Genomic DNA, 19,448 nt, shown 5'->3' on the forward strand with positions numbered 1-19,448 from the left:
ATTGTTGCATGCAGATGCTGCCTCTTCCCCAAGTCTTGTGAATGTTTTCCAAGAGCTTGCTGTGTTTTAGATATTATGTCACTTTTTAAGTCCTATTTTCTCTGCTGAGATTGATGTGGTGTTGTGTTGAGGTGTCAAATACATGCATTTTATACATGTGAGCTATATATTCTGCAGGGCTTTTTAGACTCTTTCTAAACCTGCAAGATTACCAATATATAATGTATACTGACCCCAGATTTCCAATTTCTTAATTATAAGAATACATCATTATAATTTATTTATTTCCATTTAAACATACAATGTTAAAATTATAACTCATATTAACAATAAGTAATTCTCAAAGTACTCTTACTATTAGGGTTACATTTTTTGTGAACCTTTTAATATCTTTATTACAACCCTCCATAAACAACATTAGAACTGGCAATCACCATTACATTTTATGTTAAATCAATTCACCATCCAGTGAAATGGAGGACTTTTTAACCTGGTCAAAGAAAGGCATGTAACATCCAGCAGTATTATGCTGGAATGGTTAATGGTATTTATGTTAGGATGTATTAAAATTATTAATAAAATGCTGTAATATACAGCAGTAATATTTATGAATAATCTGGCCATGAAAGTCATTCAGCCTCTTTTACTGTATTTTTTTCATCTGGGGCCATTTGTCTTTGTACCAATCACATTACCACATGCAGTAGTTCTAATGTCTGTCATGTTGCTGTTGTCTCCTTTCCCAACTCAAGTCTCATTAGAACCATCTTACATAAAAACCATAGAGTTTGGTGGGAATGAGGTTAGAGGTTAGGGGTCAAGGGGAGGGTCTTATCTGCACACCAGTTCATTGAAACACCAACACAACACTGATATTACCTGATATCACTGAAAACCAGAGATATTACTCAGGAGTCACATAGCCATACAAGTCACTTTACTCTGAGCCTTCATTGCATAGAGGCTGCTGAACTGGAAAACATGAATAATAATAATAATAATAATAATAATAATAATAATAATAATAATAATAATAACAACAAGCAATTTCTAAAGCTTTTTCTCTGTGTGTTTTTTCACAGAACCTTCTACCGTTTTGAGGCTGCCTGGGACAGCTCAATGCACAACTCCCTGCTACTGAACCGTGTTACACCTTACGGGGAGAAAATATACATGACCCTGTCAGCTTACCTAGAGGTGATTTCAAATTCAAAACCCAAAAGCAGACCTAACCTAAACTGTGATGTCAACTAAGATTTTAAGATAAAAGTCACTACCCTGACTATTTGGCAGTGCTTCCTCAAGGACCTGGTTGTAAAGGCGTTCTGGTCATGGCTGCCATATGCCACTCATGTGTTTTTAAATCCACTGTGGTGGCCCCCGGCTCCTTTGCTTTAGAAATTGCTACGCTCTGTCACTCCATCTATAGCAGTCCTACACAGCAGCTTACCGGGGATCCAGACCCTAGGTTGAAGAATGCTTCCAGTAGTTTGTTTTGATCTGACTTTGGTCCATCGTCCCAAATAGATAGTCTGTACTCCCTGTGCATGCAATGATTCCGCAGTCAAATATATAGAAAAGGAATCTCCATGCCTTCTTAAAATGACAGAGAAGACCCTTCTAAAACTGGAAGAACTGGAAAAAGAATCTATTTGGACTCAAGGAGTCAAACAGAAGTTAAATATTTCAGAATTCTCTTTCTTTCATGGCCAGGCTTAGCTGGACTGTTTGTTGAAGGTGATTCTTTATTGTAGCTATCCAATTTGAAATGCTACCCACTGAAGATCCATTACACCGATGAAGGCACTATCTAAAGAGCTGGTCAACTTACGTTTTGCCTTAGTACTGAATCAGATCATGGATAACCTTCATTTCCACTGTCAAGCCAATCTTGTTACTAAGCCACAGAGCTGGTGGGAAGTGCCCAGCCTTCATAGGCCAGTAGGGGTTAAGGGTTAAGCCTAATGTGGTGGACTCCTCTCATCTGCTACCCCTACCAAATCCACAGGAGCACAAAGACCAATGCAGCACCTTTACTGTACGATCCACTGGGGACCATTTAAAACCCTTTTGTTTATTTTTATATATATATATATATATATGTATATATATATATATATATATATATATATATATATATATATATATATATATATATAAATGCACAAAAATGACATTACAGGATATGAACATTTGTGTTTCTGAATGAAAGATAAACACTTTTATAGGATTTCACCAGCTAATTGCTGTTCTACGAGCTATGTAAGACGATGCTGCATGGTCCTATGGAAATGTATAAAGAAGCATTGGCCAAGTTGGATTTCTCTAGTGAATGGGGAATAATTTGATCCTTTGTGTCCTTAGATGGAGAACTGTACTCAACCAACAGTGATTACCAAAGACTTCTGCATGGTGTTTTACTCCAGAGACGCCAAATTACCTGCGTCTAGATCCATCCGTAACCTCTTCGGCAGTGGAGGACTCAAGGCATTGGAGAGGTGAGTTCACCAAACAGCTCTAAACATATTTGTTGTTACAGTTTGACAATGTAATTTTTGTGGGGGGTTTTTTCTCAAAAGAACATGATTTTCCACTCTAAACTAAAGTGTGATTTCCTGTCCACAGTAACCGTGTTACTGGTGTTTATGAGGTCAGCCTGTGTCACCTGGCGGATGCTGGAAGCCCAGGTACTTACTTTACTACTACAGGTCATGCACCTCACAGGCAGCAGAGATAGACAGGTGACACCCATACAGACATGTCACATTTTTACATGTCACACTTACATATTTTTATATATCTATAGGACCACTTGTCCTTTTTGTATTTAAAGCCGTGTCTGGAGTTGAAGGTCTTTGATATGGTTTTTGTCTTGTAGTCCTAGAATCTTGTTTCCCTTCATTTAGTACCGTGCCCACAGCAGCATTTCAAAGTGGCTTAGTGACTTTACATCTAGCCTAGATCATAAAAATTGCCAGACTAAAGCTGTTTATTCTCAGAAATAAATATTTTGTAGTTTTATCTGAAAATGATTTATTAGTTGCTTGTTTAATTATTATTAGCTACCTGCTCACTTTTGTCTTTTTCTATCAGGCATGCAGAGGAGGCGCAGAAGGGTCCTAGATACATCAGTGGCCTATGTACGAGGAGAAGAGAATCTGGCTGGATGGAGGCCCCGCAGTGACAGCCTCATTCTGGACCACCAATGGGAACTGGAGAAACTCAGCCTACTGCAGGAAGTATGTGGCCTACTGTACAGCTTTCATAAACTTTGAGCTTCAGTTGGCAAAGCATTACTTAGGGCCATGTTCCTTAGACTGTTGCAACTTTAAACGTCAATGTTAATTTAAATCAGTCTAAAGCAATTCAGACCACAATATAGCTTAAAAACACATATAATACACAACAAACTGTCAAGACAGGAGGGGCAGGATTTTCAAAAAACAGTATTATTGTATCTAACTCGTGGTATAGTAAAGAGAGCTTTAGTAGCAAGTGATTTTCAAATGAAATGTGTTAATTAAATCAATCCGTTAATGCTTTGAAACTGAGTCGATGAGGTTGTTAACGAACACATTTCTCGTTAAAAAGATTAATTGTCGCCAGTCACGTACATCACTTCCTGTCTCAACGACTAAATAATGGGAACTCATTAATCAAAATGCACGCTAACGAGATCAAGAAAAATGAATGGAACCATAATTTGTACAGGCAGGTGGCTCCCACCAGTGAACAGCAGCCAAATGAAAAAAAAAAAAAATGGGAATATCTATTTTGTTTATAATTTGTAAACTTAATTTAAAACTATGCATTTTATCATGCAGAATGTACATTTATTTCAAATATACTTCAAATATAAAATGCTGATTTATGATTATCTGGCTTGTGGGTAAAAATCCGACGGCACAGATTACAAAAATAAATTAAAAAAATTAAAATGAAAACTAGTCATTTACCCTCTCTCTCTCTCGGGATATTTTGCCACATCTTACCATCTGCAACTCTTTTAATGTGCATTTTGCAATCTTTTTTTGGTTAAAAAGAACAAACTACCGTAAGCCATCTATGTATATTGGTTGGAATTTATATTCTTATGTTGACATCTACTTTTGTATGTATTTTAGTGTGTACGATTGTAGGCTATAAATACATACGTTTCAAATGCCATTGGTGTTTATAGTTGTTAGTTATTATACATGTATAGCATGTACGTAACACTTCAATGATCTTGATCACATTCCTAGTGCATCGCTGTGTGTCCTTGACGCCTGTTCTTCATTCTTGTGTGGAAGACACAGGTGTTAAAAGCCAAGGATGCATTGCAAATCCGCAATCACCTAATGAAACTTTATTGTAATATCTAATATGCTGTTTTCTATACCAAGATTTCAGTTGTATAATTCAAATAAAATCTACAGTAGAGGTCAGCTGTCATATAATGTATGTATGCAGAATTTAAATAGGCTACAGTTGCATTGATAATTTCTTGGTAGTAACATTACACTGGGTGCAAATAATGCTATATCATTTTAGCAATACAACACATGTTCCGTAAAGTTACAAATGGTTAAAACAAGTGAATAAATCTCATTCATAACCACAAGTATAGAAAAGGATTAACTATTTTCATAACTACAAATATTGAATTATCGAGGTAGTCATTAAGAAATTAACCCTGGTCCTGTACACTCTCTCTCCGTATCGTCGGTGTCACAGCCACGGTCTGTTACATATCTGTTTCAAGGTGAGTTATATACTTTTTCGTCAATTAAAACCCTTTTTTTCCAAGTGCAAATTAACTCTTGATAAATGATGACAATTAACACAGATTTCCTTTTAAATTCCCATGCAAACAAAAGAAATAGTTGCAAGAAGCACTGCCTGTTAAGATATTAACATTATTTTGTAAATCAACATTATTTTGTAAATCACATAAGGACGATTATTTAATAACGAAATAGGCATAACGACTACTTGAAAATGCCAAAATCAATGCTACATACTAATTTTTTGATTAACACTGGAGAAAATGTACATCTGAGATATCAGCATTCAAGCAATCCCCAATTTAATTGCTCGCTACAATTCATATTTTTTTAGTCATACTACCTGTATGTTAAAACAGAGAGTGGCTGAGAGCAGTGTATGCTTTTTGATAAAAAAAAAAAAAATGATGACATTTTTATATAGCTTGAACTATTCCCATGCCTTCCTGCAGAAGTACCACCAGTGATGTTATTTGTGTCACAGTTCATGATATTTAACTTTTGGTTGCGAAAAAGAATCCTCTTCTGTTGTAAGTCCTCCATAAAACACAGCAAATCGATTCTCTCTATAAAATATCGTATTTTAGCAAAGTGAAAACAACGCTGCCTCTGTGTGCTCCTCCTGGACAGGTTGAGAAGACCCGGCACTACCTGCTGCTGCGGGAGAAGCTGGAAACGCTGCTACTGTGCGGCCAAGACTCCCTGCTGGCCTGCGAGTACCCCACAGAGCCTCATAGCATCTCCTCCCTCACAGACAGGGCCCCCCAGGGCCCGAGCAGTGCCCCTGACAGCCCCAGTGAGAGACAGAAAGAGCTGGCCACCAAGGTAGGGAGTGCAGCATTGAACCTCCGTTGAAACTGCGATTGCTGCTAAAGATATAATAGCTCTCTTTCAATTTCTAGATTTAAAATGAAATGAAAGATCATTTTGAGAATGAGTTTGCTGATCAGTGTTGTATTTGTTTCCCCAGTGCCTGCGGCTCCTCACTCACACATTCAACAGAGAATACAGCCACGTGTGCGTCAGCGCCAGTGAGAGCAAGGTAGGAGAGTCCCTCATATGGCATATTGTCCTTTTCTACAGCCTCAGCATAAGTGTAGAGCATGTGATGATGTACAGCCAGAGCAGGACTCATCAAGGCAGCATGCTCAGCAAATGTATTCATTAGTGATTCATTTAAATGTCAGGTAAGACTTTCAGTTACGAATAAATCAGTAACAAGGGAAAATTTAAAAGCAAGTGCAGGCATGTGTTCATCTAATATTGAAAAAAAAAACTCTGTAGAAACGCTTCACCAGTGTGTTCATGTGATATAATGTGAGGTTTCTGTGAGTTGGGCCACTGTAGCATGTGTTTTACTTGTCGCAATACATAGCATAAGTCTGTGGGCTTGATCTCTCATTCGATTCCAGGAACACCTGGGGGACTGTCTTGTAGTGGATCACACAGTATTGTCACATCAATACATATTCTTACATATACTGCAGACTATGTTGTATACTTGCATTCTCATTCTTTTGGCCCAGTCAGCCACTTTCAGGTGTCAGATTGGAACCCTATTAGGGGAATGGAGATGTCTGAGAGCACAAATAGCTAATTTACACATCTAAGAACACTGCAGTCGCTGGCACCTTGCTCAGTCAGGTGTATAGAGGCCTTGTAGAAATGTTGTAATAGAAATGTAGACACCTTTGAAAATCTGGCCAATGCTATGTGGTGTTTGTGGCTCTTCCTCCCAGCTGTCTGAGATGTCGGTCACCCTGCTGAGGGATTCGTCGGCCTCGATGCTGAGCAGCACACTGACCCCCTCCTCGACCTGCCCTTCACTGGTAGAGGGGCGCTACAACAACACTGAGCTCAGGTCAGAGTGACAGCATGGAACTGCATTGTGCACTCTAAACAGCAGGACCTAGGCCCACACAAATGAATTGCAATAAGAGAAAAAGATCACAATGGATGAAAATAGAGGTGCAGTGCCATAATAATAGATTGCATTTCCATTCTTTATTATTTATTATTTAAAAGGACAAATAATTTAGTATTATGCTGTTACACCTCTATATTCATCAGTTGTTATCAATGTTGAGATATTTGGGAAAGTGATCCCAGAGTTAATGGAAATAATTGTTTTATAAAATAGTCAGAGTGCAATATTAGCCACATGGTCTGAACTTTACTAATAAGATAAAAAGGCCCAGTGGAGTTTAAGAAATATTTAGGAAACTATTAGAAAAAAGCCTGTAAGCATCTCATCTTGATGTCTGCTACAACGCCTTATAAGACAGACAAGCTGTTAATCACTCAGGAATGTAATCAGACCAAGTATACATCCAACTAGAATGAACCAATAAAACCAAACATCTTCCGCGGTCTCTGTCTTCCTGGGTAGATGCTATGATCTTCACTGGCACCCGGGCAGTTTGGTGTGTAGGTTGCAGCTCTTGATTTATATCACAGCTGAGCACAACTCAACTAATGTTCATTTGAGGCTCGTAAACAAGATGGCACTCGTAAAGGGTCTAACATGATCCTGGGCCACCCCTAGTTATTAGTTTACAAAACCAGTTGTAGATTTACAGAGGTGAAGCACACTACTCCTTGTGTAACACAAGAAGTATGACTTATCTAAAGAACCATCAGACTGTATTGATTGTGCCCTACTGAAGGCCGTTTTGTTTTACAGAACCCCAGAGCCACGCTCCAGAGCTGTCAGCCCAGATCCCGATACTGTTCCGGATGGAGAGATGAAGTCTCCCAGTGGAGGGCAGGAGATCAAGAGGAGAGTGCGAGCCTTTGTTCCTGATATCCAGGAGATCCGTGTCAGGTAAGTGGGTGGGCACTTCTTGAAACAGACCTCAGTATGCATCAGCACCATTGATACATTATATGAGAAAGAGAAAGAAGATTTAGATTTTCAATCGGTTGGGCAGGCATGAAACCGTTAAAAAATAATAATTTTGAATAAGAATTCACATCAAACAAGGGGAGTAGGTTTACATGATACAGTGGTCTCCTCTCGATTGAATGGGTATTCTACTTTGTTTACCCCCAAAGAATGTCATGTGAAAGCCAAGCAAACTGGAATTCAATTGCAGTGGAAGTCTTCTTGCAAGGATAATGTCAAAACTACACAAGACCATCTGAATACAAGCACAAACCCACACACCCAACAGCAAATAACCCCGAAGACATGGACGTACATATTCCATGGAAACATAGACTAAAGATGAATATGCTTGTCAATATTCTTTTTTCTGTTGAGGCCAGCTATCTAACCTACACCCTTGATGACTTCGCTTTCAGTGAAAATCCCCCTGTTCTCTGGCACTCACCTTTCATTTTACTAGATTTACAATATATATTGTAAATATATACGGGCTAACTTCACTATAACGAACCCCCCTGGGACCTGGAGAAATGTTTGTTATATCAGGGTGTTCACTGTAATAGGGTTTGGCATTTTTCTGTATCAGAATAATGACAAAACTGCAAATTTGAGTTGAACATCAATATATAGTACTTTTATGAAGATTCCTTCACATTGATCAACATTTAAACAGTATTGTGACAAGGTACTCGTGTCACATGTGTGGGTAACCGCATTGCAAGACAGAGAGACTTGAGAGTTGGAGTTGAAACGCCGGCACAGGCGCGCAGGATTTATTAAACACAAAACAGAAAGTAAACAAACGGGTCATGTGATGCTGCCAGCGACGGTAACACACAGAGGACACATACAAGACAGGCAGGCAGGAAGTCTCAATCGAGCACCCGTCTGTAAACAATCATTTGACCAAACATAACAACTCCAAAAAAAGCAAACATGTTTCCACATATAAATTACACCATTCCCCCCTGTGGTATGTTTAAGAGAAAACAGTAAAGAAATGAAAAAGGAAAGAATGTACACTTACATGCTGAATACAGTAATTACATGTCCTTTCTCTTGAAAAACCTATCCAGCATAGATTGCTCTTTACGCCTGTTGCCTGTTGCCTGGTTGCAGTTTGTGTGAAGATGACTGACAGGAAACGATTGCATTCGTAATGCATGACTCGTACTACAATAGGTCATCTTTGAATTAGCGTTATCTTTGAATTAGTCAACCATGGTCTTTGTTTTCACTGAGAGATAATAACACACTTGACACTGGAGAAAGTTCAGTGTCAGTCAGTACTGAGATTGTTGTATCCAGGTCGATCCTGTACGTGACGTTCTAATAGGGCTAATGTGCATTGAAAAAATCGGTTCTTGCTGTTGGGATCGTTAAAAACGGGTGTTTGTTATAAGAAGGGTTCGTTATAGTGAAGTTAGCCTGTATATATGTGCTGTTTTCAAATTTTTACTTTTGGTTAAAATTTTTAAATGGTGTTGAGGGTGTTATTCGTGCTTGAAAGGGGCTTGCTGAATTGCCTTTTCTTGTTGTTGCTCTAGTCCGATCGTGTCAAAGAAGGGCTATCTGCATTTCTTGGAGCCGCACACCAACGGCTGGGTCAAGCGCTTTGTGGTGGTGCGCCGTCCATACGTCTACATCTACAACACTGACAAGGACAGCGTAGAGCGTGCCATCCTGAACCTGTCTTCTGCTCAGGTTGAGTACAGTGAAGACCAGCAGGCTATGCTCAAGGTGAGCAAGCCAGGACACACTTGCTAGACAGCAGTCTATGTGTATGCAGTCCCAATTATATATCAGCTTCTTGCAGGGTTATTTAATATGTGTATACACCTATAAAATATATTGATGCTTGAAAAAACGTTCCTGCTGAAAATAATTTTGAAATAATATGTTACTGTGTTACACTATTTGTCATTCACAAATCTGTAAGTATTTGTAAACTCTATCTACAGTGCTTAATAGTAACTTAAAACCAAACAACAAAATGCTACATTTAAGATAACTTTGATATTTTAATTTAAATGTTACCTGGATCCGTTCTTTGGAATTGCAGACCCCAAACACGTTTGCAGTGTGCACTGAGCATCGTGGGATACTGCTGCAAGCAAACACCGACAAAGACATGCATGACTGGCTGTACGCATTCAACCCCCTGCTGGCCGGATCTATCAGGTAATGTCACAAATAATAGTTAGGCAGAATGTTTTTTCCTGCGTCTGAAAGAAACAGTGCTGTGTGTGGAAAAGGTAACAGAGGTAACGTTTTGTATAAGACATTCGATATTAAAAATTGAGCCACCTTGTCTTTTCATTGTTCCAAGAATGGATTTATTTTGCGGACTGAAGGTATCGTGGTCGACTCAATTGATTTAAACGGTGGATCTTAGTACCGCTGTTATTTAAATCATTAAAAGGAGATCTGCTACCACTTAGATGAATTGAATAGACCAGTAGGTATTGCTTAACTTGCTAAAATAGTGTAGAAGTTAAAGGATGTTATCTGGCAGACAGATCAAAACCATTTTATTGGTATCATCAACTCCTCTTAATTCTCGTCCCTACACTTGAAGAAGGACACTACGGCTTTGGAGAATCCAGCGAAGAGAAGCCACACTTATCCCAGAGCTAAAAGGAATGACGTTTTAGTTTTAGAAGACTATTAAAGTGTTTAAAATCCTAAAAGGAGTTAACACTTTACTTTAAACCTACAGGTCATGCAATCACAGATGCCTCTGTTCACAACAGTTTGGTATGCATCTGCAGCTCTTTCTGTAGCAATGTACTTAAAAATTTGAGCAGAGGTTTGAAGTTGGATAACACACAATTGAGCCTGCTCTTCACAAAACAATCTGTGCCTCAGTGTTTGGGTAGACAGTTGTAGTGTAATTCAGTCATACATAGGTACAACCACTCGAACCAGATTTAAAAAAATACATTTTAAGTATAAAATATATGTGCTCCAAACTCAGAACTGTTAGCAGCCAGAAGATTCTAAAAGGTTGTAATAAATCTGTTTTTTTTTTTTAGATCAAAGCTCTCGAGAAGAAGAACTGGACAGATGAGGATCTGAATAGCCAATCACTTTTCAGAGAAAAATGACTAACTTTGTATTTAGATCACCTGATTGAACACACCAGTCTTATGCTGTTCTGTCTCTTCTGTAACCTGCCTGCTCTTGCACATGCTCAGTTTACCACCGTAAAACCAAGAAGAAAAAAACCCAGGGCTTCTATCTTTGTTGTGAGACAGAGGCTGTCTCTGACTCGCTGCTGTTTTGGGGGGACCCCCAAATCTCCACCCCAGCCAGTTTTCCTCTGGTCTCTCTAGTCCTGAAGAGCTGCTGTGGTTCTCCCCTGTTGAAAGAGCTTCACAGTTCATGTACTGTACTCCTTCTCTGTACATGCAGGTATGGGGCTTCAATCCCACCCTGTCATTCCCCCATCCCAAGAATTACTCCCCTTTAATTACTTACAATTTTGAAGCAAAAACATTTATGAAGCCATATGTATCTAGCTTGGTGAATGATACATTGAAAGTGACTGGCACACAAAGAGGTACACCACCTACATCTTGGAACCAGTGTTCTATCTTCTAACAATCTACAGAATGTTACACTTCTCTGGTTTCATCACAGCACCTGGGTCAGTGTTATACTAAACAACAAGTATTTTATCCAGAGTTTAGCCAGTCCTGCTAGCAGTGTGTCTGTGCATATCGGTTGTTTTACAAAAAAAAAAAAAAGGTAACTTTTAACTAATACTCCTTGTAGGGTATGAGCCAAGCTGACTACCCTATGTACTAACAATTTGTGAGAGAGCAAGGTAACTGAAGGCGCAGTAGTACTAAGTAATGTTTCTTTGTCATGTCTTTTGTGTGAAAATAATTGAAAGTAGAATATTCATAATTAACTTGTTGCAGATTATTTAAAAATATATTTATTTATTGATCTCTATATTTGTGTATTTATTCGCATTTTGCACTTTTTTTTTAAATTAAGTATCTCTAAACACATTAAAGAGCAAAACAAATGTATCACCCGGTGTGCTTGCAGTTTGCCGTAGAGCCAACGCTGAAGTGTCCTTGTTGTACAGTTTAAACTCTGAGCTGAACGCTTGTTGACCAAAAAAAGCCAAACTTGGGCAGGATCTTGGAAATGATTGTTTCCAAATTGCCGATGACCTAACAGGAAAGTGCTTTTAGAAGAGGTGTGATTTAAAAAGCTGTCAGGTTGTCACAGGGCTCATTTCTTGGTTATCAAAGGATAGTTCTGAGAGGCAAGTAAAATCAGTTGGGACATAAACATGGATGTGTTAATGATGGCTACACCTATAGGGAATGTGTTTCTTAACAAAATGTGTGAATTTTAACAAAGTCTTAAATCCCTTAGTCTGTAACTAACTCGATCCAAGTGCAAAGTAAACCAAGCACTAATAAGGCTGTTGTAAAGATTTGAAACGGATCTGTTTTATTGTCATGGAATTAAACCGATCAGTTGCGGAGCATTTAAGGCATTACATTTTCGGTCCAGATTGTTTGTTGTACTTGCATAAATTGGAGGCTTGAGTCATACAGGTAGTGAATAAAAAAATGGAAACACCAATGTGAAGTCACTCAATAGGGTGTTGGGCCACTATGGTATCCCGCTCTGTGGAGTTCTCGGCGGACCGTTTTTGATGAAACTGGCTGCTCGCTCCCCAGGTTGAAATTTGCAGTCAATTGATCTGCAGTTGCTCGCCTGTTTTGTCTTGCACTTCGAATTAATGCATGGGTATCACGATCCTGGAGTATGCACGTCCGCCCACTGTTGTCCTTTGCTGATGATGTCTTTCCCTCGGAGTTCCATGCCGACATCACCTTAGACACCATTGCTCATGAAACATCAGCAAGTTGAGCTGTCTTGGTCACTGAAGCTCCTACCAAACGCACCCCAACAATCACCCCTCTTTCAAAGTCACTGAGGTCTCCTCTTGCAGCCATGCTAGCCATAATTATAGGCAACCAGGCCTGTCCAGCATTTTTATATATGATCCTAAGCATGCTGGGATGTTATTTGCTTAATTAACGCATGAGCCACACCTGTGTGGAAGCCCTTGCTTTCAATATACTTGGTGTCCCTCATTTACCCAGGTGTTTCCATTTTTTTGTTCACTACCTGTACATTCAAGTACAATAGAACACCTTTAAACCTCCCTGGGAGCAAAGTATGTTTAAATCTGCTGTATTTTAACACCAGAGCTTATGCTAATGGAGAAGCTGCATCCTAGTTTTCCAAACGAGAAGGATACCTTCTAATTCCCTTTTCGAAGTTTACCTTGTCTTCATAGCTTTGCATTATTTTGGTGTGCTTTGTATGCGTGGAGACAACTATGCATGAAATACAGCTCCTATTGTATCAGTGAGCGACGGCATTAAACTTTCACATCTAAGATAGGTCCACCTTCTAATGAATTTGATTTCCCCTGGCTCTCCTTTTTCGTTTTACTATCTGATTTTGTATCTGTTTTCTGGGGGGGTGGGACACTATAAGCCACTATAATAAAGCTATCTCGGCCATCTCAGGGCCATTAAAGACCCTTTAACTCCAGTGGGGAATATTGAGTAGTATTGAGTAGCAGGTGCAGACGCTGCCAATCCCAATCCCTCAATAGTGGACATGCCTTCAGTCAGACAGCTGTAAGCGCACGTATGACATCACATTTTTGTCCAGTCTGGATGGTTTTTTTTTTTGGTTTTTTTTCTGGATCCTTTAAAAAGTTCAGAAGCGACCGGGGAAAGATGTTTCCTTGAGTCTTCAAGCTGTTCCTATGAACACTGCAAGAACGAGTGTGCCTGAGGCCAGCCAACCTACAGAGCATGCTTAGTTGTGGGCAATAACACCATGAGAACAGAGTAACATCTAAATCATCCAAGAGAATAAACTAATGGGATTTCAAGAAACACTTTTGACAGCTTGGAAGTTTTAATTAGAAGTTTTAGATTTCACCTGCCTGGTAGATTGATCTGTTTTCTGTGAATTAATAATATCAGGCCACATCTGGGTTTTTTAATCCCCGCCTTCCCAGTTTAAAAATAAAAAAAGAACATCAAGCCATAAGCTTGTAAGAGATGCCTGTAACCTGCAATGCCTCCTAGTCAGGATTGAAAGAGAAAAGCAGAATGACACACTTTCACAGGAGATTGTTTAGGGTAGTGCTGATTACTGTGATACAGGGCTCTTCCTGCCTTTATGCCTTTTTTGTTTGCGCCAACTGAAAAATCCTAATTACTGTACATCAATTAAACCTCATAATAAATCAATCTGGTTGCCTTCATTACATATTTTGTTAATTGACTATATTAATAGACCTTGGATCTATTTAAACAATCTCCGCAAAATGCAAGGATATTAAATTCAAACTAGCGATGAACATATGACCGTTATTGGACACAATAATATGATCCGCAGCCATTTATATCAATTGAAAATGTCCCTAAAGTATTTCATTTGTGGGCACAAGATTTCAGTCTATATATATAGAATGGTATCCTTCATAATCTTTGAACAGCCTTCATGGGAACAATCTATCTCAACCACTTAGAGCCCCGTCCTCCCTCTCCATGTTTGTGATGGTGATCTACTAAGATTATCTCTGGCTAATGTTATCATCCTAACGCGAGGTAGGAAACAAATGCAGTCAATATTGTGATACCATTATGATTTAAGATGGGGCTATTTGAAGTCAACTTCAGTCTCTCAAACCTGCAACAAAGAAAACGGTTGACCTTTTTTTTTTAATTTGCTTTCTACTGTCTTACAAAATAAATGTATTACTGCTAACCTGTTGCATGCTATCCCAATAGATAACACTTTGCGTTTCTTATTGTAGTAACTTTTTAATGTAAGAAAAGACTAGTTTTAGTTACATTGATGCAAAGTGTGAGACCTATGCAGCTTGTCACTGTTCACAGTGTGTTCAGCTTTAAGGTATTTGTTTGTAAAGAACGCATGGCAGTTTGTTTTTTCTGTCTGCATCAGTTCCAACAGCAGCCCCTGCAAGTGTGGCTGTAACTAGCTATGAGGACAGCGAGGCCGTGTCCTCGGTTATTTTTTTGCATCATCAATGCTGATGCTCATGTAAAAATTCTGGTACAAAAGACTTTAATTTTCTCTGTTGGTTTGCCATGTAACACAGATTTGGAGGGTGAATAGTAAACACCAAGCAGTCATATAAATACTGCAGCTATAGCTTGAAACCAAGTTTGACCTCGGTAGAATGTCAGCTCTGGTTACAACGCTGTCTACAAGTAACACTGACTGCCTAGCTTGTGTGGCCCCTGCTTCTGCTACTGTTGTGACAGTCAGCACTGCCTAGAAAACATGTTTACAAATGGCTGCTAGTTCTCAAATGTTTTACCATTTTGTTTTGCAAATAATAAAGCAGAGCTCTTAGAAAGGAACACATGAGCCCATGCTTGCGTTTCCCATGTAGGAATTACATGAAATACATTACATATATTGCCCCCCAAAATTAGCTGAAGTTGAATTCCTGTGCAAGGTCTGACAGTTTATAAAATGCTAAAGAATGAAAGTCAGGTCCAGGCCTTTTCTCTGTGTGAGAAATGCAGGTTAAAAGAGGAAATGAAAGATTTGAGGAAGGAATTCAGTATCAACTGCTGTTAGCTCCCATACCACAGCATCATGCACGTCCTCCTGTCATCACCTTCAGCAGAGGTGACTGAAATCGGTACAGCAAAAGAGACACATTTTTAATCCATTTCATTTTTGTGCTTCCATCTAATGTTAGTGCTCAAGGGTTCTTCCTAAGCTCTGTAAAACTAAACACTTCCTTGTTTTTTTTTTTTGCTCTGTAAAAACATGATTGCTGTGAACGATGTATTATACAACTGTAACTCGTCTGTATCATCCCAAATGGGCTGTAGTTTAATCAGTGTCTCAAGATATTTGAGTGTTGGAGTCTTCAAATGTTTATGTACAATTAACAACTTGTGGGATATTAAATAAACGTGGAACTTATGCAACTGGCTATGTACCCCATGTCTATGTCTTTTTTCACCCCTTCATGTTTCCTAGTAGCTGTGAAAGTTTACATTTTAATAGTCCAGAATAAAAGGCTGTACAACTATATGTAATTATTTAGTCTTATACAGTATTTAGTGTAGACTACCATAGAAAAAACACTTGTGTCTCAAAATGGTGGTCCTACTCCATTTCTAATGTGTCCTCTAGTACTGGTCTCTGTGCTACACTTGTAGGATTAGATGTAGACTACTGAACCACTTTTCATATGCATGAAGTATTAAGCTTCCAGGTTCAGTTTCAGAGAAATTAGGAAATATAACTGTTTTGGTATTCTAAGTATATTTCTATGAAAACTATTGTAAGATCGATTCCCCTAAAAAAAAAAAGATGTTGAATACTAAGACCTACTTCATATCCTTAAGCTGTCAGGTTCAGTTTATGACAAATTTGAAAGATTAAATCCAATATCTCTGGTGTTGGCATAAGAATTATATTGCCATGAAAACCCAGTTCACTTAGAATTGCTGCAATTTAAAAACAACATTTTTAATTAATGAAAAAAAACGGCTAACATGTAGAACAGCATATAGCATCGACTTGCTTGCTCTTGAACGTGGCCTCGCTTTTTGCGGCATTTGGTTTATTAACATCTCTCAGGAGGGGCTGAGAAATTGACAGGGAGGAGTTTGAATGCCAACCCCCCAAAACCATGTCCAACACCAGGTAATAGTGACCTGAGCTGCCTACCCACAAACAAATATCTGTAACAATTATTGCAATTTTCCTGAGAACGATGCATACAAAAATTAAACATTAGCTGCTTTTCAATGTAAAAATGTATTCAGTCCGTTCCTGGTTCCAGTAGGATGACATTCTCAAGAGAGCCTATCAAGGAGGAAAGGTAAAACCTGTCTAATCCAGCGTCGCTTGAGGCACGAAAATTGTTCCGTATTCAACAAGATGGATTACAAAGTTGCTGTAGGAAATGTAATACTTTACCTAACAAAAGATAAAACGACAAAAAAATGGAACGCTTAATGTTATTACAGTACACTAAACACAATAATGGCTCAGAAAACTTTAAAAGTGCTCTCTAGGACATTGCTGTGTTTGAGTCGAGATGAATCTGTAACTGTGAAAACAAAGAACAGGGTAAGAGGACCCTTCTATAGGGACCGCTGGAGAAATCCTGCAACCACTCAGCCCGGGTTAGTAGATGCATTTTCTACCTGCGATTAGCTTCATTCCCAATATGTTTTTAAACATCTCTGAACGGTGCAGCATTATGGAGCAGTTCTCCTTCATATTGGTCCATTGACAGATGTTTTCCCATTCTGCTTTTCTGTAACACTAAGACAGGTGGATATCACAGATTTCTACATTTCCTTTTGAAGGATCAATAGCAGAGAGAGGATTGGGGCACTCAAATACCAGAGGAACAGCATGGAGGAGAAAGCTGCACAGTGGACCTGTACCAGTTGTATAATTGGTCAGTTGCATAAACAGAAAAACAAGTTTCACTAGATAGGGTTACTCTTAGAAATGTTTTCCATAGTAAAAGTATAGCAAAGTGTAATAAAGCATAGTGAACGCATACTGTAGGTAAGCAATGTAAATACCAGAGAGGTAAGGTAAACCATATTAATGAACAAGGCAAACCATGGTAAATGCAGAGTATTACTGTGGAAAACTGCGAAATTACAATGCAAAAATAGTGTGGGAAACTTTTATAAGGGTAGTGTCTAGTGTTTTAGAATCTCCATAGCAATGGGAAGTTTAAGAAATAGTTGGAGGTGAGTACTACACACAGAGTAAACCCAGTATTACACTACAATTGAAGAGTGGGTTACAAAACACAAGTCCATTTCTGGTAACAAATTAGATAAGGCTTGATCACGTACAGAATATACTCTAACTTCACTCAAAAGGGTATGCTCATACTGTGTGGTTCTGTGTGGGTCCAAGGAATTGTATAAAATTCATAGTGAGTAGGCCCATACAGTCCCTTAATTCTTAAGCCTGATGGTCTCCTCTAACAAAAAAAATTATTCAGTTTTGTACTTTTGAGCAAACTTGAAACATTGTTTAAGTTAAAGCTATGGTAATTAATATGGAAAGATATCTTTGTTTCAGGGCACCAAGCCTGTGTAGATATTTGAATGGAATTATAATTGTCAGATTGATATATTGCACAAGTTCATATACACTGATTTGCATGTAATATCAATAAAGCCAGCATGAAAAAAACGGCACTTTGATTTCAATTAATCTTATGATACATGGAGTCTAAACAAAATTCTATTCAGAGATGTTGCTGCTTTACCTCGTAAAGTTGTTCATTACTGACTTGCAGTTCACCCCACACCTGCAATGATACCCAGCAACACCATCAGAAGCTTATAGGTTTGGATGGCTAACAGGTGGAGAAATACAACGTTGACCCCGAAACAGAGTGAGGACCCTCTTAATCGTTCAAAATATAGGCCAGTTTTCTTGATGCAGTGCGATAGCAAGATTCTTTTTTTTTTTAAATAACTGTAACATTACTGATTGGTTAATTTCTCACCCATGATTTATAACGTTTCTAACCTCGGCTCACATACCCTACCCACTCACATTCAGAAGGGTGTGAAACAGGTACAATAGCCAAGGTGCACAGCATGCTGTGGGGCTCACAAGCCCCAGGACTGCAGCAGCCCGGATCACTGCTGCCCCAAGCAGGCCTCAAGCAGCCGGGACTACCCCCAGAGTTCTCAGCACCGGCTCTCTGACGATGACTAGTTCTGGCGGCACCAACCAGCACCGCTGACTGAGGCTATACAATTACATTCACCCTCATATATAATGTTCCCTCACCACAGCAATTCTCCAAGGGCAGATGTCAGTGAGCTAGTGGCCTCTGGACAACAAAGCCAAGGCCAGCCCTGCAGGTGTCCACTTGAACTCACCAGGTGCCTGGCCAGTAGGGTCTGCTGTTGGACTGTGAGAAATATTAAACTGTTGTGCACGGCATTAGCTAAACGTGGTACTAGGTTGACAATTGTGCCAAATTGCTGAGTCTTAAAGCAAAGACTGTAGGGAGTGTGTCATTTTAATTGATAGAAAAAGGCGTTTGACGTCACAAATTAATACAAATTTCAAGGGACCAGCAAGAAAATTAGTTTCAGCGGTGATTCTTATTATCAGGAGTCACAATGCAATCAGCTCTCTATGTAAATATGCAATGTGCAAAACATGGAAATATACAGTGCCTTGCGAAAGTATTCGGCCCCCTTGAACTTTGCGACCTTTTGCCACATTTCAGGCTTCAAACATAAAGATATGAAACTGTAATTTTTTGTGAAGAATCAACAACAAGTGGGACACAATCATGAAGTGGAACGAAATTTATTGGATATTTCAAACTTTTTTAACAAATAAAAAACTGAAAAATTGGGCGTGCAAAATTATTCAGCCCCTTTACTTTCAGTGCAGCAAACTCTCTCCAGAAGTTCAGTGAGGATCTCTGAATGATCCAATGTTGACCTAAATGACTAATGATGATAAATAGAATCCACCTGTGTGTAATCAAGTCTCCGTATAAATGCACCTGCACTGTGATAGTCTCAGAGGTCCGTTTAAAGCGCAGAGAGCATCATGAAGAACAAGGAACACACCAGGCAGGTCTGAGATACTGTTGTGGAGAAGTTTAAAGCCGGATTTGGATACAAAAAGATTTCCCAAGCTTTAAAAAATCCCAAGGAGCACTGTGCAAGCAATAATATTGA

General features: G+C 38.9%; 1 protein-coding gene across 25 annotated transcripts in view; it reads left to right on the forward strand.

Annotated features, from left to right (window-relative positions):
• kif1aa (kinesin family member 1Aa) overlaps positions 1-15,685 on the forward strand; it is a 101,822-nt gene extending 86,137 nt beyond the window's left edge. For all 25 annotated transcript variants that reach the window (XM_034038403.3, XM_034038404.3, XM_034038429.3 and 22 more), the window contains 11 exons: positions 1,083-1,197; positions 2,365-2,498; positions 2,626-2,687; positions 3,094-3,239; positions 5,397-5,591; positions 5,737-5,808; positions 6,506-6,627; positions 7,450-7,590; positions 9,201-9,393; positions 9,716-9,834; positions 10,689-15,685. In XM_034038403.3, the coding sequence (XP_033894294.3) occupies positions 1,083-1,197; positions 2,365-2,498; positions 2,626-2,687; positions 3,094-3,239; positions 5,397-5,591; positions 5,737-5,808; positions 6,506-6,627; positions 7,450-7,590; positions 9,201-9,393; positions 9,716-9,834; positions 10,689-10,731 (1,342 nt within the window). In that variant the 3' untranslated portion in view covers positions 10,732-15,685. The remainder of the gene's footprint in view (positions 1-1,082; positions 1,198-2,364; positions 2,499-2,625; positions 2,688-3,093; positions 3,240-5,396; positions 5,592-5,736; positions 5,809-6,505; positions 6,628-7,449; positions 7,591-9,200; positions 9,394-9,715; positions 9,835-10,688) is intronic.
• Positions 15,686-19,448: the final 3,763 nt, after the last annotated feature.

Source organism: Acipenser ruthenus, chromosome 17 (assembly GCF_902713425.1).
Source record: "Acipenser ruthenus chromosome 17, fAciRut3.2 maternal haplotype, whole genome shotgun sequence".
Taxonomy (NCBI): domain Eukaryota; kingdom Metazoa; phylum Chordata; class Actinopteri; order Acipenseriformes; family Acipenseridae; genus Acipenser; species Acipenser ruthenus.